This window comes from Furipterus horrens, unplaced genomic scaffold (genome assembly GCF_987537825.1).
Source record: "Furipterus horrens unplaced genomic scaffold, mFurHor1.1.pri manual_scaffold_4, whole genome shotgun sequence".
Classification (NCBI taxonomy): Eukaryota; Metazoa; Chordata; class Mammalia; order Chiroptera; family Furipteridae; genus Furipterus; species Furipterus horrens.
In genome coordinates this window covers 54,725,298-54,744,392 of record NW_028327174.1, presented here as the reverse complement: position 1 = coordinate 54,744,392, position 19,095 = coordinate 54,725,298, and the positions used below count along the sequence as shown (strand labels likewise).

The following is a 19,095-nucleotide window of genomic DNA, read 5'->3' as shown; positions in this document are numbered from 1 at the left end:
CAGAGTGACTCTCAATCAACTAGCTAGAGGAAAGATCACACCAAAGAGCATCTGAAATATAACCAGACAGCATAAACAAATGACATAAAGGGGACCCCAAGAACAACAGGCTCAGAAGATCAAAGAGACTGCACCACTGAAAACCCCATATCTCCTATAAAGAATCTCATACCACAAAGGTGGGAAGTCAAAGCAGACAAACCCAAAAAACAAAAACAAACAAGAGGAATCAAACATGGTAAGACACAGAAACAACCTCTCAATGAAAAGAAAAGAGAAATCCCCAGAAAGAGAGGTAGACGGAATAGACATAGCCCAAATGTCAGACATGGAATTCAAAACAATGGTGGTGAAGAAGATCAATATACTCAACAACCTCAAAAACAACTACGACAACCTCCAAGGAAGTTACCAACAGCTCCAAGAAAATTACAGGGAGCTTATGGAGAACTACAGGAGCATAAAAAAAAACAAAACATAGACACTATTAACAAGAACCAGAAAGAAATGAGGAATACAATCTCTGAACTGAAAAACACAGTAGAATCAATCAAAAGCAGGCAAAACAGAGCAGAGGATCAAATTAGTGAGTTAGAGGACAACGTAGAAAAAAATTCCCAGACAATACAACAAAATAAAAAAAAGATGGAAAAAGTACGAAGAAGAAGTAAGGGAATTACAGGATAGCATGAGAAAAAACAACATTCGAGTCATTAGAATAAAAGAGGGAGAAGAAGAGGAATGAGGAATAGAAAAGCTGATAGGAGGAATAATGACAGAAAATTTTCCCAACCTGATGAGAGAAAAAGTTATGTAAGTTCAGGAAGCACAGAGAGTTCCAATGAAGAAGAACTCCCAAAACCCACTCCAAGGCACATCATAATTAAAATGGCAACATTCAAAGACAAAGAGAGAATCCTAAAAGCAGCAAGAGAAAAACAGCAAATAACATACAAGGGAACTTCGATAAGGCTATCGACCGATTTCTCAACAGAAACACTACAAGCCAGAAGGGAATGGTCAAAAATATTTCAAGCAATGAAAAACCAAGGCCTACAACCAAAAACACTCTACCCAGCGAGGCTCTCATTCAAAATGGAAGGTGAAATAAGGAGTTTCTCAACAAAGGAAGACTAAAAGAACACATCTCCACCAAACCAGCATTGCAAGGAATGCCAAAGGGAATATTTTAAGAAAAAGAAGTAAAAAAGAGGAAAGGAACACAGGTACAAAGGGAAATGAATAAATACATGTTAATAGTAACCTTAAATGTAAATGGATTAAATGCTCAAATTAAAAGACATAGGGTAACGGAATGAATAAAAAAACAGGACACACATATTTGCTGCCTACAAGAAACAGACCTGAAAACAAAAGATTTACACAGCCTGAAAGTAAAGGAATACAAAAGTAGTCCAAAAAAACGGACATGGAAAAGAAGCTGTGGTAGCAGTACTCATATCAGACAAAATGGATTTCAAAGCAAAGGCAATAAAGAGAAACAAAGAAGGACATTTCATAATACTTAAGGGAACAATCCATCAAGAAGATATAACACTGATAAACATATATGCACCCAACATAGGAACACCCAAATACATAAAGAAAATACTAGAAGAACACAAGAAGGATATTAACAGCAACATGCTCATAGTAGGAAACTTTAACACTCTATTATCAACAAAAGACAGATCTTCGAAGCAAAGAAACACCAAGGATATACAGGCATTGAACAACATACTAAACCACATGGACTTAACTTATATATATAAAACTTTTCACCCCAAAGAAGCAAAATATACATTCTTTTCAAATGCACATGGGACATTTTCAAAGATAGACCACATGATAGAACACAAAACAAGCCTCAACAAATTCAAGAAAATTGAAATCATATCAAGCATCTTTTCAGACCACAATGCCTTGAAACTAAAATCAACCTCAGAGAAATAAATCAAAGACATCCAAACTCATGGAGAATGAAGAACATGCTGTTAAATAACGAATGGATTAACAATGACATCAAAGAAGAAATCAAAAAATTTCTGGAAACTAATGATAATGAACACACAACAGCCTAAAACCTATGGGGCACAGCAAAAGCAGTCCTAAGAGGGAAGTTTATAGCAATACAGGCATCTCTGAAAAGGATAGAAGACTCTCAAATAAAAAATCTAGCCCTAAAGCTTGAAGAACTAGAACAACAACAACAAACAAAGCCTGGGGCAAGAAGAAGAAAGGAAATCATCAAGATCAGAGCAGAATTAAATGATGTAGAGACCAAACAAACATTTCAAAAGATCAACAAAACTAGGAGCTGATGCTTTGAAAAAAATAAACAAAATCAACAAGCCTTTAGCCAGGCTCATCAAGAGAAAAAAAGAGAAGACCCAAATAAACAAAATCAGAAATGAAAGAGGAGAAATCACGACTGATACCACAGAAATGCAAAGGATTGTAAGAAATTATTACAAACAACTGTATGGCAAGAAATTTGACAACCTAGAAGAAATGGACAAATTTCTAGAAACATATAACCTTCAAAAACTGAACCAAGAAGAAGTAGAAAGTCTCAACAGACCAATGACAAAGAAGGAAATTGAAACAGTAATCAAAAATCTCCCTGCACACAAAAGCCCTGGACCAGATGGCTTCACAGGCAAATTTTACAAAACATTTAGGGAAAAAGTAACTCCTACCCTCCTCAAACTATTCCAAAAAATTCAAGAAGAGAGAAGAATCCCAAACTCTTTCTATGAAGCCTGTATTACCCTAATTCCAAAACCAGGTCAAGACACAACAAAGAAAGAAAACTACAGGCCAATATCACTGATGAACATAGATGCTAAAATCCTTAACAAAATATTGGCAAACAGGATCCAGCAATACATCAAAAAGATCATACACCATGATCAAGTGGGATTCATCCCAGGGATGCAAGGATGGTTTAATATATGCAAATCAATAAATATAATATATCACCTAAACAAAATGAAAGACAAAAATTACATGATCATGTCAATAGATGCAGAAAAAGCATTTGATAAAGTACAACACTCATTGATGATGAAAACACTCAGCAAAATGGGAATAGAGGGAGCATACCTTAACATAATTAAGGCTATATATGAGAAGCCTGAGGCCAACATCATACTCAATGGACAAAAACTGAAAGCATTCCCCCTGAAATCAGGAATAAGACAAAGCTGCCCATTCCCTCCACTGCTATTCAACATAGTGTTGGAAGTCCTAGCCACAGCAATCAGACAAGAAAAAGAAATAAAAAGCACCCGAATTGGGAACAAAGAAGTAAAACTATAATTATATGCAGATGACATGATAGTATACATAGAAACCCTATCAACTCCACTAAAAGACTACTCGATATAATAAGTGAATTTGGCAAAATAGCAGGGTACAAAATTAATATACAGAAATCTAAGGCATTTCTGTACACCAAAAATAAAATATCAGAGACAGAGACAAAAAGGAAAATACCATTTGCTATAGCAATAAGACAAATAATGTACCTAGCGATAAACTTAACCAAAGAGATATAAGACCTGTACTCAGAAAATTACATAACATTGAAGAAAAAATTAAGGAAGATACAAATAAATGGAAGCAAATACCATGTTCATGGGTGGGAAGAATCAACATCATCAAAATGGCCATACTACCCAAAGCAATTTACAGATTCAACACAATCCCTATTAAAATACCAATGACATATTTCACAGACCTAGAACAAATACTCCAAAAATTCATATGGAACCGAAAAGACCCCGGATAGCAAAAGCAATCTTGAGACTGAAGAACACAGCAGGAGAAATCACAATACCAGACATCAAACAATACTACAAAGTCACTGTGATCAAAACAGTCTGGTACTGGCATAAGAACAGACATATACATCCATGAAATAGACTAGAGAGCCCAGAAATAAATCCAGGATTATACGGTTAACTAATATTTGATAAAGGAGGAAGGAACATAAAATGGAGTGAAAAGAGCCTCTTCAACAAATGGTGCTGGGAGAACTGGACAGGGACGTGCAAAAAAATGAAACTAGACCACTAACTTACACCACACACAAGAATAAACTCAAGATGGATCAAAGACTTAAATGTAAGCCGTGACACCATAAAAGTGCTAGAGGAAAACATAGGTTGGGAAATTTCAGATATCCCACATAGCAATATTTTCATTGGTATAATCCTAGGGCAAGGGAAATAAACTAAAGAGTAAACAAATGGGGCTCCATCAAACTAAAAAGCTTCTACTCAGCTGAAGAAAACATCATCAAAATGAAAAGGGAACCACTTGTATGGGAAAACATATTTTCTAATGATACCTTGGAGAAGGGTTTGATCTCCAAAATATGTAAAGAACTCATATGACTAAACACCAGGAAGACAGACAACCCAATTAAAAAATGGGCAAAGGACCTGAACAGACACTTCTCCAAGGAGGACATAGAGAGGACCCATAGGCATATGAAAGAGTGCTCAACATCACTAGCAATCAGAGATGCAAATCAAAATCACAATGAGATATTACCTCACACTGGTCAGATGGTCAACATAAACAAATCAACAAACAGCAAGGGCTGGTGGGATGTGGAGAAAATGGAACCCTAGTGTACTGTTGGTGGAAATGCGGGCTGGTGCTGACACTATGGAAGACAATATGGAATTTCCTCAAAAACTAAAAATGGAACTGCCTTTTGATCCAGTGATTCTATTGCTAGGATTATACTCAAAGAATCCTGAAACACCAATTCAAAAGAACCAATACACCTCTATGTTCATAGCAGCATTATTTACAATGGCTAAGTGCCCATCAGTAAATAAGTGGATGAAAAAACTGGTTCATTTACACAATGGAATACTATGCAGCAGAAAGAAAGAAGGAACTCCTACCTTTCATGATATCATGGATGAAGCTGAAAAGTATTATACTAAGTGAAATAAGCCAGGTGGCAAAAGACAAATACCATATGATCTTGCCTAATACAGGAACCTAATAAACAAAACAAACAAACAAGTTAAATAGAACCAGAGGCAGGAAACAAGGAACAGACTGACAGTGACCAGAGGGGAAGGGGGAAGAAGTGAAGGAAAGGGAAGGGTCTAGTCAAGGAACATGTATAAATGACCCATATACATGAACAACAGGATGGGGATTGACTGTGGGAACAGGGGGTAGGTGGGACAGTGGAGAGCATGGGGGAAAATTGGGACAACTGTAACAGAACAATAAAAAAAGAATAATGAAGATACACCAACATGTTAACATTGACTTTGTCTAGATTTTAGAATTATAATATTAAACTTAGATCTTTTATTTAAAAAATAAATAAATAATAAAATAAAATTTCAAGGTTTAAAAATAAAAAATATATGATAACATTTCATGTCATTTCATGGCAATAATTTTTTAAATCTAGATGGAAGTAAGGATTTTTCAATTAATACATAAATTGTGAAAACTTATATATTGCAGATATAGGAGCCACTCAGCAAACAAACACAAGCCTGCTGAGATATATGAGGCCCGTCCAGAAAAAGTCCAGCCATTATTAATATAACAAGAATTATTTGCACGACATCGATATAACCTGGCAGCCAAGGACAGTGGACTGGAATGAGAGTTCATAAACAATAACGACTTCACTGTGCTAGTCATTGGGGGTGGTAGATGACGCTGAGTGAGCATGTGTACTGTGTGGTCATTGCATTGGAAAGATTGAGTGAGTAGAGCAATGAATCTGCATCAAATTATGCATTAAGCTTAAATATTCCTCCACAGAATCTATTCTGATGATTCAGAAGTCCACAGTTATGGGTAACTGGTGATTGGCAGCTTCACGACAATGTACCCATTCATGCACCAATTACATCTCATACACAGTTTTTGGCAAAACATCAAATCACCCAGGTGACTCAGCCCCACTACAGTCCAGATTTAGCACCCTGCAACTTTAGGCTTTTTCCAAAAGTAAAATCACCTTTGAAAGTTTAGAGATTTTGACCATTGATTCAGGAAAATACAATGGGGCAGCTGATGGCTATTGGGAGAACTGTGTGGGGTCCCAACATGCCTAATTTGAAGGGGACTGAGGCATCATTGTACTATGTACAATGTTTCTTGTGTCTTGTATCTTCTTCAATAAATGTCTCAATTTCTCATAGTACATGGCTGGAAACCTTCTGGACAGACCTTGTATGTACAGTATATAGGAAAAGTGAGTAAATGGTTTAGAAGCTATCATATGCCATTAATGCTAGGAGAAAGCCTTCAGTGCTGACACAGAGTGCAAAGAAAAAGAACTGTTGCACAGCCATTGTAAGCAATTTTATTATTCTTGGATAAGAAAGCAGTCAGAGTTTTTGGAGCAGTGACTGTGGAGTAACAGATCTAAATAGGACAAATTTCTGAGAAAGAAATACATAGGTGTGTGAAGTCTCTAATCTATTTTGATGACAACTAACATGCTGATATTTCCCACCACAATTACCATATAGATAAGCAAGAAGTGTAAGAATAAGATAATCTGTTTTTTTTGGAGATGTTCTGAATCGTAGGAGAATAAACTCAGTCACCTCTGAGTAATTCCCATACAGCTCACTCTTCATAACTAAGACCTATCTGAGAAAATGCGAGTAAGTGTATAATTATCAAGCCTCTGGAAAGTCTTGGCAACTTTCGGTTCCTGAAGTTCCCAATGAGAGAAAAATGCTAATAGAAAATGAGGTTTTCTTGGCAACATATCTGACAGAATAACTTTATGCTTGGAACTACCCAAATATGTTATATATATTTTTTCTAATGTATTTAGTGTCATTATGATAAGAGATTTGCAGATGGGAAAATATTTCTGGAACAGTGATGTTATTATGACATTTGTTAGGAGCTTTGGAATCAAATGAATGGAATTCAAATTTTACTTCTGTCAGTCTAAAAGAATCTAAGATAACTACCTACATTTTCAATGCTCTGAAGTCCTCTTCTGTCAAATGGGAGATACTAATAATATACTAATAATTCTTACTTTATAGGATTGTTGTGAGGATGACATGAAACTGGGTGCAAAAAGCACTAGAACATCTAAATGTATTGTAAATGTTAGTCAGATAAATAAACACACATTAAAAAGTCACTTTTGCTTTAGGAATGGAAACTTAGGTGAAAAGTTAGCTCAATTTCTTTCCCCACAACACAATGCAGTTAATTTGGCTCTTTTAAAACATTCTGCTTTTATAAATGATATTAGGAAACAAGGGATTACTGTTTCATGAAGCAGAATGAAGCATCAGTCATAAAGAAAGTCACTGAAAATGGTATATCAAATTCTTATCTCTTACTCTGTTCAGTCTCTAGTTCCTACTTAATTTACCACTGATATGTAACTGCTAGGAGATTGCTGGTAGCTCTGCTCCTTTTTGGCAGTCAAACTTCTGAAGTGTTAATTATGATCTCGGACGCTGAAATAAATCCGGCAGGTAGGATTATCGGCCAGTAACGAATGGAGGACTGTGGCTCGCTCAGACCAACAGTGGAGAGCGGGAAGCCTCATCCTCTTTTTATTAGGATTTCAAAAGTTACCAGAACAGGGGGTGTGACATTCCAGCCAACAACAGGAGAATTTTACAAGTGAAAGAATTCTTACAAAGTGTCATTAATATGTAAAATACAGCCAGGGTAACTCCTGGTTTAGCTAGTACCTATCAAGGAAGCAAGGTAGACACACTAATCCTCAATGCCAACTCCATTTTAAGACTTTATTAACAAGGAGGCAGATGGAGTACACAACAGACCCTGTTTTACCCAGGATTCCACGACTCAGTGGCCTTGACAGCCTAAAGCTGAAGGCGGAGACAAGAGTTGCTCATCATCTCCTGAGTCATGGGATGACACCTGGGCAGAGGGGCATGAAAATGCACCTACCCAGAGATCTGTCTTCCTGCAACAAACTTCAACATGTATTTTTTCTTTTACTGTCAAGATATGTATCTTAGATATATAAATTATTCTGTTTATAAGGAAAGAAGCTTTATAGTTGAAATACAAGATTAACGTATCTAAGAAGTGTTTTTTACTTGTATATATTGTTAATCAAACATAAGTCATTAAAACATTTGACTTAGAGCAAAAGCATCTGATTTACCTAGGTTTTGTTTTTGCTTTTTAAAATAGCTACAAATGATTACTATCAAACACTAAAGAGGTGCATGGATAAAATCTAAATTTATAAGATATCTGAAAAATTAAATCTAAGTGGAAAGAAAAGTTTTATATAATAATTCTGAGTTTCATTACTATGTTTAACTTCTTTATTCAGATTAAGATTTTTTTTATTTCTTAAGATTTTATTTATTTATTTTTAGAGAGAGGGAAAGGGAGGGAGAAAGGGAAAGAAACATCAATCAGTTGCCTCTTGCACGTTCCCCATCTGAGGACCTGGCCCACAACCCAGGCATATGCCCTGACTGGAAATCAAACCAGCAACCTTTCATTTGGGGGTTAGTGCTCAATCCACTGAGCCACACCAGCCAGGGCATTAACTTCTGAACTAACAAAAAATATTGCTTCCCTTCACAGAACGTAGTATCACATTTGAAGTCATCTTTATTTGGAAATTTTCATAAAACTGAAAATGCAATAGAGTTAGAAAAGGTAAAACTGATTTAACCTCTGTTATTACATTTTTATGAAGTCAAAATGTCTTATTAGTTAAAAGTATGGCATTTTAATCTCATTAATCTGAGTTTTAATCTATGTCCTGCAATTCATTGGTTAACCCATCTTGGGCATATTATTCAAATTCCATGAGCCTCTGTTTTCTCATCACTAAATGTCTTAGAACATCTATTCCACAGGATTGTCATAAAAATTAAATGTTGTATATAAATTAAATGGAATGTGTGGCATCTGAGAAATAGGAAGTGCTCAATAAATAATAAATAGAGATTGAACAGGAAAAAATTTTGCTAAAGAAAACTATCTGCAGAAAAGTTATGACTTTTAAAATCAACTATCTTACTTGAGAGATTCCAAAAGAAGCCATCTGTGTCAGTGTTAGTGCTTTAAACTGTCACTTGAATTCTGCCAGCGTATCTAGATCCCAATTCTGGAATAAAAGGATTGTGCTTCAGGTGAAGGTTTACAATGTATGATTTGGCTCTGAGTGTAGTTATCAGTGATATCTAATTATACTTTGTTCATTTGGAGGAAAAGTAACATCTCTAAACTTTGCATTGGGAAGCAGAGAATAGGTCCTGAGATATTTTTCTGGTTCTGCTCAAAAACATGGACCAAGGTAAATCAGAGCATCGCTCTGAGGACAAAACAGTATGGCTATAACATAAAGGAAAATTACATGACATTTCAATATTTATTATAAGAGCAGTGAAAAGTTATGAATAGCAATGTGTGGCTATTACAGTGTTTGGTAGACATGCCAATACTTGAAATAAAAAGACAATTAAATTGGTAAAAAAAAAAAAAAAAAAAAAAAGGAGAAGCTTCACTGAAGAATTTTAATAACTTAAAGGACTGATTGGTCCTTTAAACTTAAGATTCTCACCTATAAAGGACAGAGAAAAAACCTCAAGACAAAGGCTGGGCACTGGCTCACACTCTAAGGAAACTGTCAAGGAAGTGTAGGCAATTATAAAAATGCTCAGAATATATATTAGAGTTATTCAGCTATCTGAGTTTACTCAATAAGTAGATTTGTTTATTTTTATGTCCCATTACCTTATTTCTATTTATATGAATCAATAGAGAATCTTAGACTGGGTCTTCAGTTTGAACCTTGAGGAATATCTTACTCTTTATATTATGCAAAGGCATAACTAAAAATTCCTCCTACACACTACCTACCCTAAGTTCTAAGTCCTTTGACCTAGCCTACAGTTATTCTTTTAAAAAATATTTTATTTATTTATTTTTAGAGAGAGGAGAAGGTAGGGGAAAAGAGTGGGAGAGAAACATTGACGTGAGAAACATTGATTGGTTGCCTCTCATTTGTGCTCCATCTGGGGACAAACCTGTAACCCAGGCAAGTGCCCTGATGGGGAATCAAAGTGGCAACCCTTTGTTCTATGGGAGGATGCCCAACCAACTGAGCCACACCAATCAGAGTCATATAGTTATTCTTAAAACCAAGAAAGTAGATTAGAAAAATTGATACAAATGTATGATCTTTTTGAAAAAGGAAAAGGGCTCTAGCTGTTAATTAGGTCAGTGTTTGCCAAACTTCCCCATACCTCAGAATCACCTGGGGGAGGTTTTATTTTCCTTTGCTTTTATACTGATTCTTGGATCATACCTCATTCTTAATTAACCTGAATATTGAAAATTGTTTATTAGTGAGATGAGTGTGGGGAAGCATTTATTTATATTTTAAGATTCCCAACTGACTCTAATGAAGTGAGTCCCTATGTAGAAATTTGAGGACCATTGAATTTGGTCTTACTGATTCCTGGCAGACTAGCAATATTCTCACTCAAAGTCATTATTAATTATAAAGATTCTTCTGAAAGGATAATTTTTCATTCTTCATTGCATTGTTTCACAAATATAATTTCCAGGAGTTTCTGTCTTTGTTCAACACACATATGTAATAAATCTAACCCTTTTCTCATTTTTTTTATGTCAGTGGATACTAAAACTAGATTACTAAATGCTATCAGTACTTATACAAAGTAGGTTCACCCCCAATACTCAGGCATACCTTTAGTATCTTTACATTTCCATTTTTTTGTATTAGTTTTATCTTGGGTTCTAAAGGCCTTTTAAATAATGGCATACAAGTAGAGAGTATGTTTTATATACAGTATGAAGTATTGATCTGGAATATTTGAAGAAACCTCTAAGGTTTGATGAAACCCCAATAATTATAAATAAAATTTTGTGCATTTATATGTGGGATAAGTTTTATGATTTACATCAAACTCTAAAGACAATTTGTAACTTGAAATGTCTAGGACATTTCATATATGACAAGTAATACACCTGCTAAGTCAAGAATAATTAGACAATGAAAATAAAGAGCATATGAGATTTTTTAACCCTTCATATTTGCAAAGTATCTTTTAATATGTATCACTAGTCAATTAATATCATTATACTTTGTACATAATTAGCATATTTTTTATTTCTATTATAAATCTGTTGTGTACTCTACAAAACATATTTTATAAAATACCTTATAATGGCTACCAAGTACTTTGTCTCAAACTGTTCTCATTTTGACTTTTTAGTTAAATTTATTAATCTTTAAATACTTATATACTTTACCAGCACTTATAATTTCTCCCCAATACAGATTTTAAACATATTTTAGTTCCCTATTTTTACATTTACTTTTCACTGTCTCCTCTAATTTTTTTCATTTTCCAGTCATATGTGTTCCTCACTGTACTTTCTCAGAGAGTTGCCATGTGGATTAAATAAGTTAATATATATCAAACACAGTACTATATATGTAAGCTAATATTATTTTATCTCAGATATACTGTGGAAAACTAAACTAAAATTTAAAAAGCAACAATAGCAACAAAATTAGGACCGAAAGAGTCTGCCCACAAAAAAAGGAAGGCTGTAATCCTTTGTGGCAAAACAGAATTTAAAAGAATCTCAATTAGTTTGGAGATAATAGATTGTTATTGGGATATGAAGGCAGCTGTCTTCCAGAGTGTTAAGAGTGGCAGAGTAGAGTCTCCTAGAGATGATTAGTGTAGCTCTAATGTTCATGTTACAGAACCCCTGGGCTGCTCCAATTGAAACAGAACCCGCGTGCTCTTTAGTTAGGGGCCCGATTGCCCGTCGCCAGAATTATAACTCTCAATACCAGAGTTCAGTGAAAAGAAAAAGAATTATTTATTTAACAGTTATATAGATTTAGATTATTTGCGGATTTCTGCCGTTAAGTTTTATGTTCCTTAAAATACCCATAAACACATATCCTTGCCTCCCCCCTACCAAATCAGGCTAGTTTTAGAAAAGTTAGAGATACCGTTTCCTTACTTTCTAAACACAGTTCAGCTTTACCAGTAGCTACCAGTCATTCAGTTCTGATTGGGGAGACCTCGTCTGTGTTATGGGGTCCACCAGCTTTTAATCCAGAACCTCATGGATTCTCAGCCTCCTTGTAAACTGCAATTAGTCCTTTTGTAATCCACATGGTCAGTCTATTCCTTTTCAAAGCATCAAGGTACGTTCCTTCCTTAAAACTGCATCATCAGACCCCGTTAAATCTGCATGGTCCACCTGTCCCCAGTTAAATTCACATGGTCAGCCTGGCTAAAATGTCTGCCACTTATTTTTAAATCCCTGACTGCGTCCTCTGATGCAGTGGGTACGGTAACCAGTTCTGACCATTCACAGAACCTCACGCAGGATCTGTGCGATTTCTCCATACCATCCCCTGGTCCAAGACCCCTCCCATTTACCTGAAGCCTTGGATGCATTAAATCCATTTTGCATAAGAAAGACATTAGCCCCTAGTCTCAGACATGTGAAGGCATCCTGAAAGCTACTTCCTTCTCCCCATCCCCCAGCCGCAAGCTCTGGGGTTTTTTGGACTCCTCTGTTTCTGTAACATTCAAACAGGATTAACAACACTTATTGGATAAAAGAACATAAGACTCCTAGACTCAAATGTAGAGATGATCAAACTTCAGATTTTCAAAAATAAGGAAATATACATAATTGACTTTTGCTGTGGTGATTCCTGGAAAGGACACAAGGAACTGTTCTTGATCTATGAATGATAGACACCCAAATCATTATGACACAGAATCAAAGGTAATTCTTGAGGAAGGACCAGAAAATGCTGAGCACTAAGAGAAATGATCCTAAGAATCAAAGTGTGGTATCTAAAAGAATCTGGCTTTCAAGGAGTGAGGCCATTTTTCAAAAGAAGGAACAGCAATATGTAACTTTCTTACTTGAACATTATAGCACCTTTGCAGGCAACTTTATCAACAGTAGAACAGTTTTATGCATGGGAAATTTAGGTTTAATTGTCATCAGTAACTCTTCAATGTTACATAAGAAGCAATGGGCATATGGGCATAATTGGGACCATACCTGTGGAAGTCTCTGATTAAATTTATAATTCAAAAAATACTAACAAATAACTAACTGCCTTCTTGTTACATGGGCAGATTGGAAAATATGTTTCATTTGGCTTGAAAAATAAGAAGATAGGACCTCTGAATCTGGCCAAGATGAAGTAATAGGAACCACTACTCTCTTGTCTAAATTAACAACAGAAAAGAGCATCTCCCCCCACCCACACCCCCAGATAGTATGCAATGAAGGACAGGGATTCCTAAAAGATGGGAAGGAAATGTGGTATTAACCTAAAAATAAAAAGCCAAAATGAGAGGCAAGGAGTGTTCATTTGGGATTTAAAAAAAAATTTTTTTTTAAGAGTTGCAATTCAGAGAGCACAGATTCAGGCAGAAACGCAAATAGTGTCCCAATTACGGAGGGTTTTTATCAGGAAAGGAAGAATTACATGAATAAAAGAAAGAAATTTCTATTTGTAGTTACAAATTGAGTTACTCTTTAACTATACACGTCATGAGAAAGAGAGTTTATAATCATTTGTCCTTATAGTCAGGATGTCTGATTTCCTGTTAGCTTTGCAAACAGTTATTTGTAAGACTGTTGATTTGGCCCAGTCCAAAGGTTATTTTGTCCAGTTCAAACATTCCAAAGTTTTAGGGAGCAAGATATACAAGGCACTTCATCTAGAATGGTTACTCTGGCTCCATTTTAAAGTGGCTCCACTTATGCCAACTTTTCACAGTGGAAAGCCTAATGATTTCCCATTTATTTCATTGAGAGCAATTTTAAAACTTGAAATTGTAGTGAAAAATTATCCCACAAGTAAAAATACAGTTTGATTTACTAGTGAGTTCTACCAAACATTTAAGTGAAAAGTGAACAACTGTACATAAACTTTTCCAAGGGAATTAAAGTGAGGGAATACATCTTAGTTTATTTAATGAAGCCAGTACAAAGATGGTATTAAACCAGAATAAGGTGTCTCTGTTATGTGTATGTGGAGGAGAGAGGAATAGCTTAAGTTATAAAAAGGCACAGCTGTAAAGTGTTTTATAAAAAAGTTAAAAATGAAAGTTTTAATGAGATAAAATATTTTAAACAAACCAAGTGCCATATTGGTATCAAGTAAAGTAGAATTCAGGATAATGTGCTTATTGGTATAACAAAGCAATGCATTTATATTAATAAAATATGTAACTAGATGGCATATATTATATAATACAATAAATCAAAAATTACCAAATAAACATAAACAATAACACATTCAGTTTCTTACATATCAGAAAGCAAAAGTTAATGCTATTAGAGAGATTTGAATAAAATTATTAATGCATTTGACTTAATAAGTACCTTTACAGTATTAAAACCTATGGAAAAATAAAGCTGTTTCTGTGTTCTGGATACAATTTCTATACTCATAAACCATATTAATTTAAATTATACATTCAATATATACATATTGTTACCTTCATGACAGGTCTGATTTAAAGAGTAAAAAAATACACGAGTACTTTTTACATGAGTTAGTATTCTCTCTCCCAGTGCCTCGATTTTCTCATTTGAAAATAGTGATAAAAATTATATATGGCACACAGTACCTGTCCTTTATATATCACCTTTTAATATTATAAAATGTAACACCTTTATAAGAAGAAAGTGGGGAAATAAAAATTAGTAAAATGTTATTGACACACATTTTCCAAGTGAAAAATTGCTTCTCTAAAAGTATATTATGGGTTCCTTTTTATAGAAATTGTAACTCTAAGGATAATAATCCTCAGAATATAGACCTGGATCTTTAAAAAAGAATAGGCCTTTCATTCAAAACTGTTCTATGTAACCATTACCATTCTATTTTGCCACCTACTCAGTGGTTATCTTTCCAAACAAATATCAGCTTAGTTGCTTTACAGAATGAAAAAATTAAAGAATAGTTCACACAGACCAATATTATTTTAATTATTAGATAATAACAGCTTTTATTATTTACCTCTTAATCAAAGTAAAATTGAAATGAAAATATTATTACCACATCATAAGTTATGAACATATATGATTTATACATTCTAAACAAATAAAGTAATGATGTACGGACCTATATTGTTAGAAATATTATTTTGTAAAACAGAAAAATATTTTTGCCATATAGAAAAATATCTTTGATAAATAATTTTACAAGAACAAGGATAACTTGGATCCTTTGAAAACAGAATATGCCTGCTACATAATTTACAAATATCAGTGAGAAAATAATTTTCCACATAATATTCTTTTCACAGCGTCTTTCATATCTCTGTTTCTCAAACTATATATTAATGGGTTTAACATTGGTATTACAAGTGTGTAGAACACAGCTACAATCTTGTTTTGCTCTGGTGAGGAGATTGCTCCAGGTTGGGCATACATAAAGAACACCGTCCCATAGAATAAACTCACCGCTGCTAGATGGGAGCCACAAGTAGAGAAAGTCTTACTCCTGCCATGGGTCGAGGAGATCTTCAGGACAGTGGAAAGGATATAAGCATAGGAAACCAGAATAACAGCTGTGGTGGTGATGATGATAAGAGTAGAGAGAATAAACAGTACGATCTCATTTACAAAGGTGTCAACACAAGAAATCTTGATCAGGGCTGGGACATCACAGAAAAAGTGGTCCAATCTGTTTTCTCCACAGAAATGCAAACTGAAGGTGAAACCCGTTTGGACTATGGAGTTGATGCTTCCACAGATGTAGGATCCAGTTACCAACTGAACACAGACTTTCTGGGACATGTGTACTGGGTAAAGGAGAGGGGAACAAATGGCCAAGAATCGATCAAATGCCATGATGGCCAGAAGAAAGCCTTCAGTTGTGACAAACAAGGCAAAGAAGAAAAATTGGGCTGCACAGCCATTGTAAGAAATTTTCTTTTCATCAGACAAGAAGTTGGCTAAAGTTTTGGGAGCAATAACTGTAGAGTAGCAGAGATCTAAACAGGACAAGTTTTTAAGGAAGAAATACATTGGTATTTGAAGTCTAGAGTCTATCTTAATGACAATTATCATGCTGGTATTTCCCACCACAGTGACCATGTAGATCAGCAAGAATACAATAAATAAGAGGATCTGTAGCTTTAGAGGGGTTCTGAACCCTAGTAGAATAAACTCAGTCACCTCTGAGTAATTCCTATTAATCTCATTCTTCATAGCTGAGATATAGGTGGAACTAAAGAGATGGTAAAAATGAAAGAAATCAGTGACCAGAATACTTATTTTAGTAAAAATAACTAAGAATCAGCATGGAAAAAATTTGTTTCATGTCATATTGTTCCCAGTACTTTACAAAACACCAATGAACACCAAGAATGGATTACTAAGAATGGAAACAGTCTCATAGATACAAAGAACAAACTGATGGTTGTCAGAGGGGCTAGGGGTTGGAGAGATTGGGTGAAATAGTTGAAAGGATTAAGTAGAAATTGGCAGTTACAAAATAGTCTTAGGGATGTAAAGTACAGCACAGGGAATAGTCAATAATATTGTAGTAACTATGTATGGTGCCAGGTGAGAACCTGAAATATTGGGGGGATCACTTTGTAAAGTATATGATTGTCTAACTACTATGCTGTACACCTAAAACTAATACAATATAATATTGAATGCAAATTGTGATTGAAAAATAATTTTTTTAAAAAAGAATGAACTACTGTTTTGAAAAAGTCTTCCCAGTGAAGAGTGCAATCTGATTGGTTAGACTTTTTAGATATATTTATTTACAAATAATACAGATTTGCCCTCTACGTGTGTTTTGGGAAAAGGAAGATTCTAGGGAAATATCTAAAAACAAGAGTTCTTTTCTTGTTCTTTCTTGATTTTTTATCAGTTTACTGCCATTGAAACCTGCCTCCTTTAGTGGACGATAATTCTCACAGATATCAGAATCCACTTAAAGTGAATTTATTTAAGGTGAAAATGTGTTCAATTGATGGTCTCATTTTATTTTTTAATGATTATTTAGTTTACTTACTATAGAAAATAGTACACAAATATTGCATCTGTGTTTCTTCTATTAAGAAAAAGGCTTCAGACCCTGTCAAAAGCATCACCCTTTTACACATTAACCTCATATCCTTATTTCTTCCATTATTTTTGTCCCTGTGGAGCTATGCACTCTTAGTGGCACAGTTCATCTGCTAAAAACAAAAGTGATCTTTTTCTTACATTTTCTAAACACAATGAAATCACATTTTTACTGTTTCCCTACCTAACTTCCTTCTTTCCTTTCTTTCTTCCTTTCCTCTTTTTTTTCCCTTTGGATTTTGCAGATTGAAATGCCAGTGGAGAATTCTAAGATCTTGGGCAGAGACTTTTCTGTCTTTTCAGGAATGCATATATCTGTGCATATGAAGGACAGAAGTCACACAGGACAATCTAAAGATAGCTACACAGGAAGAAAAGGGAAAAATATGTATTTAAACAAGTTTGCATTATATTTAATTAAACTTATGCTGCTATTACAATAAATAACCTTAAGTAACTCATATTGAAGGTAAAGAAAAATTTTTATTCTAATTTTATGGGTGGGAAAATTGAGACAAGAAAGATTTAAGAGGCTTATCTATAGTCATAAGATTGAGGGGCAGAGTGGTTTATTATTCAATAATCTGTCATACAATGTAAAAGAAAACTGACAAATAATAAATTTATGAAAATATTTTGTAATTATATAATTATAAAATTGATAATTTTGTATATATTGTATAAAATATATACTAAAACTACACATGATATAAACTATAAAATGTCTTGTGATTTTTTGTTGTCATTGATATGATTTCACTCATTTTGACATTATTTTAAGATAGGTTGGGACTATGAAAGAATATTAGAAGCAATTTGGTCTACTTCAATAGCTTGTTTTTTTTTTTAATTAAAGGTTAACAGCAATGTTGACTAATTAATTTTAGAAAGCAGAAGAATGGTCAAAAATAACCTCTGGTAGAGCCTATCAACTACAAAAATATGCGTTTTTCTTAAATTTATATTTTATATAAACAAGTTTCTGGTTTCAAGAGAAAAATTGGGGGAAAATGATGTAACTAATGCTATTTAAAAGAAAAGAGTGTTGAAAATAAATTAAATATAAGAGATAGTCTAAAGAATAGGTGCTACTTCTTATCTTAGTAAACCCTCTACTATATATGAAAGAGTACACTCATAAAGAAACAAAAATATGAAAACAATCAAACCTTTGTTTAACAGAAAGTTGTGCTGCAACATGGATTGCATTTCCTTACTGTTCAGATCATGACTCAAAATTCCTAAGCTAAAGAAATACTAGCAAAAATTTTAGCGCCTCTCTCTCTCTTGTTTACTGCACTTTTTTATTGATTAAACCAATAAATAGAACTGGGATATATTTTGAGAGAAATTTTCTCATGGGGCGGGACACTAGAGCACTGGGCATTCCCTCTGCAAGATATTAACTAGAGACTTGGGTCTCTCTCAACTATAATGTATTTTCTATCATAATGCAAAAAGAAAAATGAAAAATGTTATCAATTAGTACATTCATCAGACTACTAGGAAGCTAGAAGAGCTCTCTAGGAAATATAAGAATGAAACTTCTACTTACAGAACAAAGTAACATAAAAAAACATTTGAATGAGAAGCACTTGATTCTTTATTATTATGGTTTACACAGAAAGATATTCATATTTTATTTGAATGGATCATGACCCTTACTTTTAGACACTTCTTTCTCATCTCTACTATAAATACATCATGCTTATAGTAGAAGAAAATTAATACAGATAATAATCTAAAGAGGCAGTGGAAGAGTTGGGGGGGTATTTTGAAAAAACAGAGAAAGTAACAAGAACAGGCAGTCATACCTCCACCTATGGTTTCAAGGCACAAGAAGAGGTGGTGTTAAAAGATTCCAGAGTGGCGGAATACAATACAATATACAGATGATGTGTTCTAGAATTGTACACTTGAAATCTATATAATTTTTTAACCAATGTCACC

General features: G+C 34.2%; 1 protein-coding gene across 1 annotated transcript; it reads right to left on the bottom strand.

Annotated features, from left to right (window-relative positions):
* Positions 1-15,324: 15,324 nt before the first annotated feature.
* Positions 15,325-16,272, bottom strand: LOC150011896 (olfactory receptor 9S13-like). The gene has a single exon (XM_090275133.1). The coding sequence runs from the start codon at positions 16,270-16,272 to the stop codon at positions 15,325-15,327; it is 948 nt and encodes a 315-aa protein (XP_090131259.1).
* Positions 16,273-19,095: the final 2,823 nt, after the last annotated feature.

What these genes read in the sequence shown, in the direction of transcription:
- LOC150011896 (XM_090275133.1), bottom strand. Translation starts at nt 16,272, where the DNA reads ATGAAGAATGAGATTAATAGGAATTACTCAGAGGTGACTGAGTTTATT.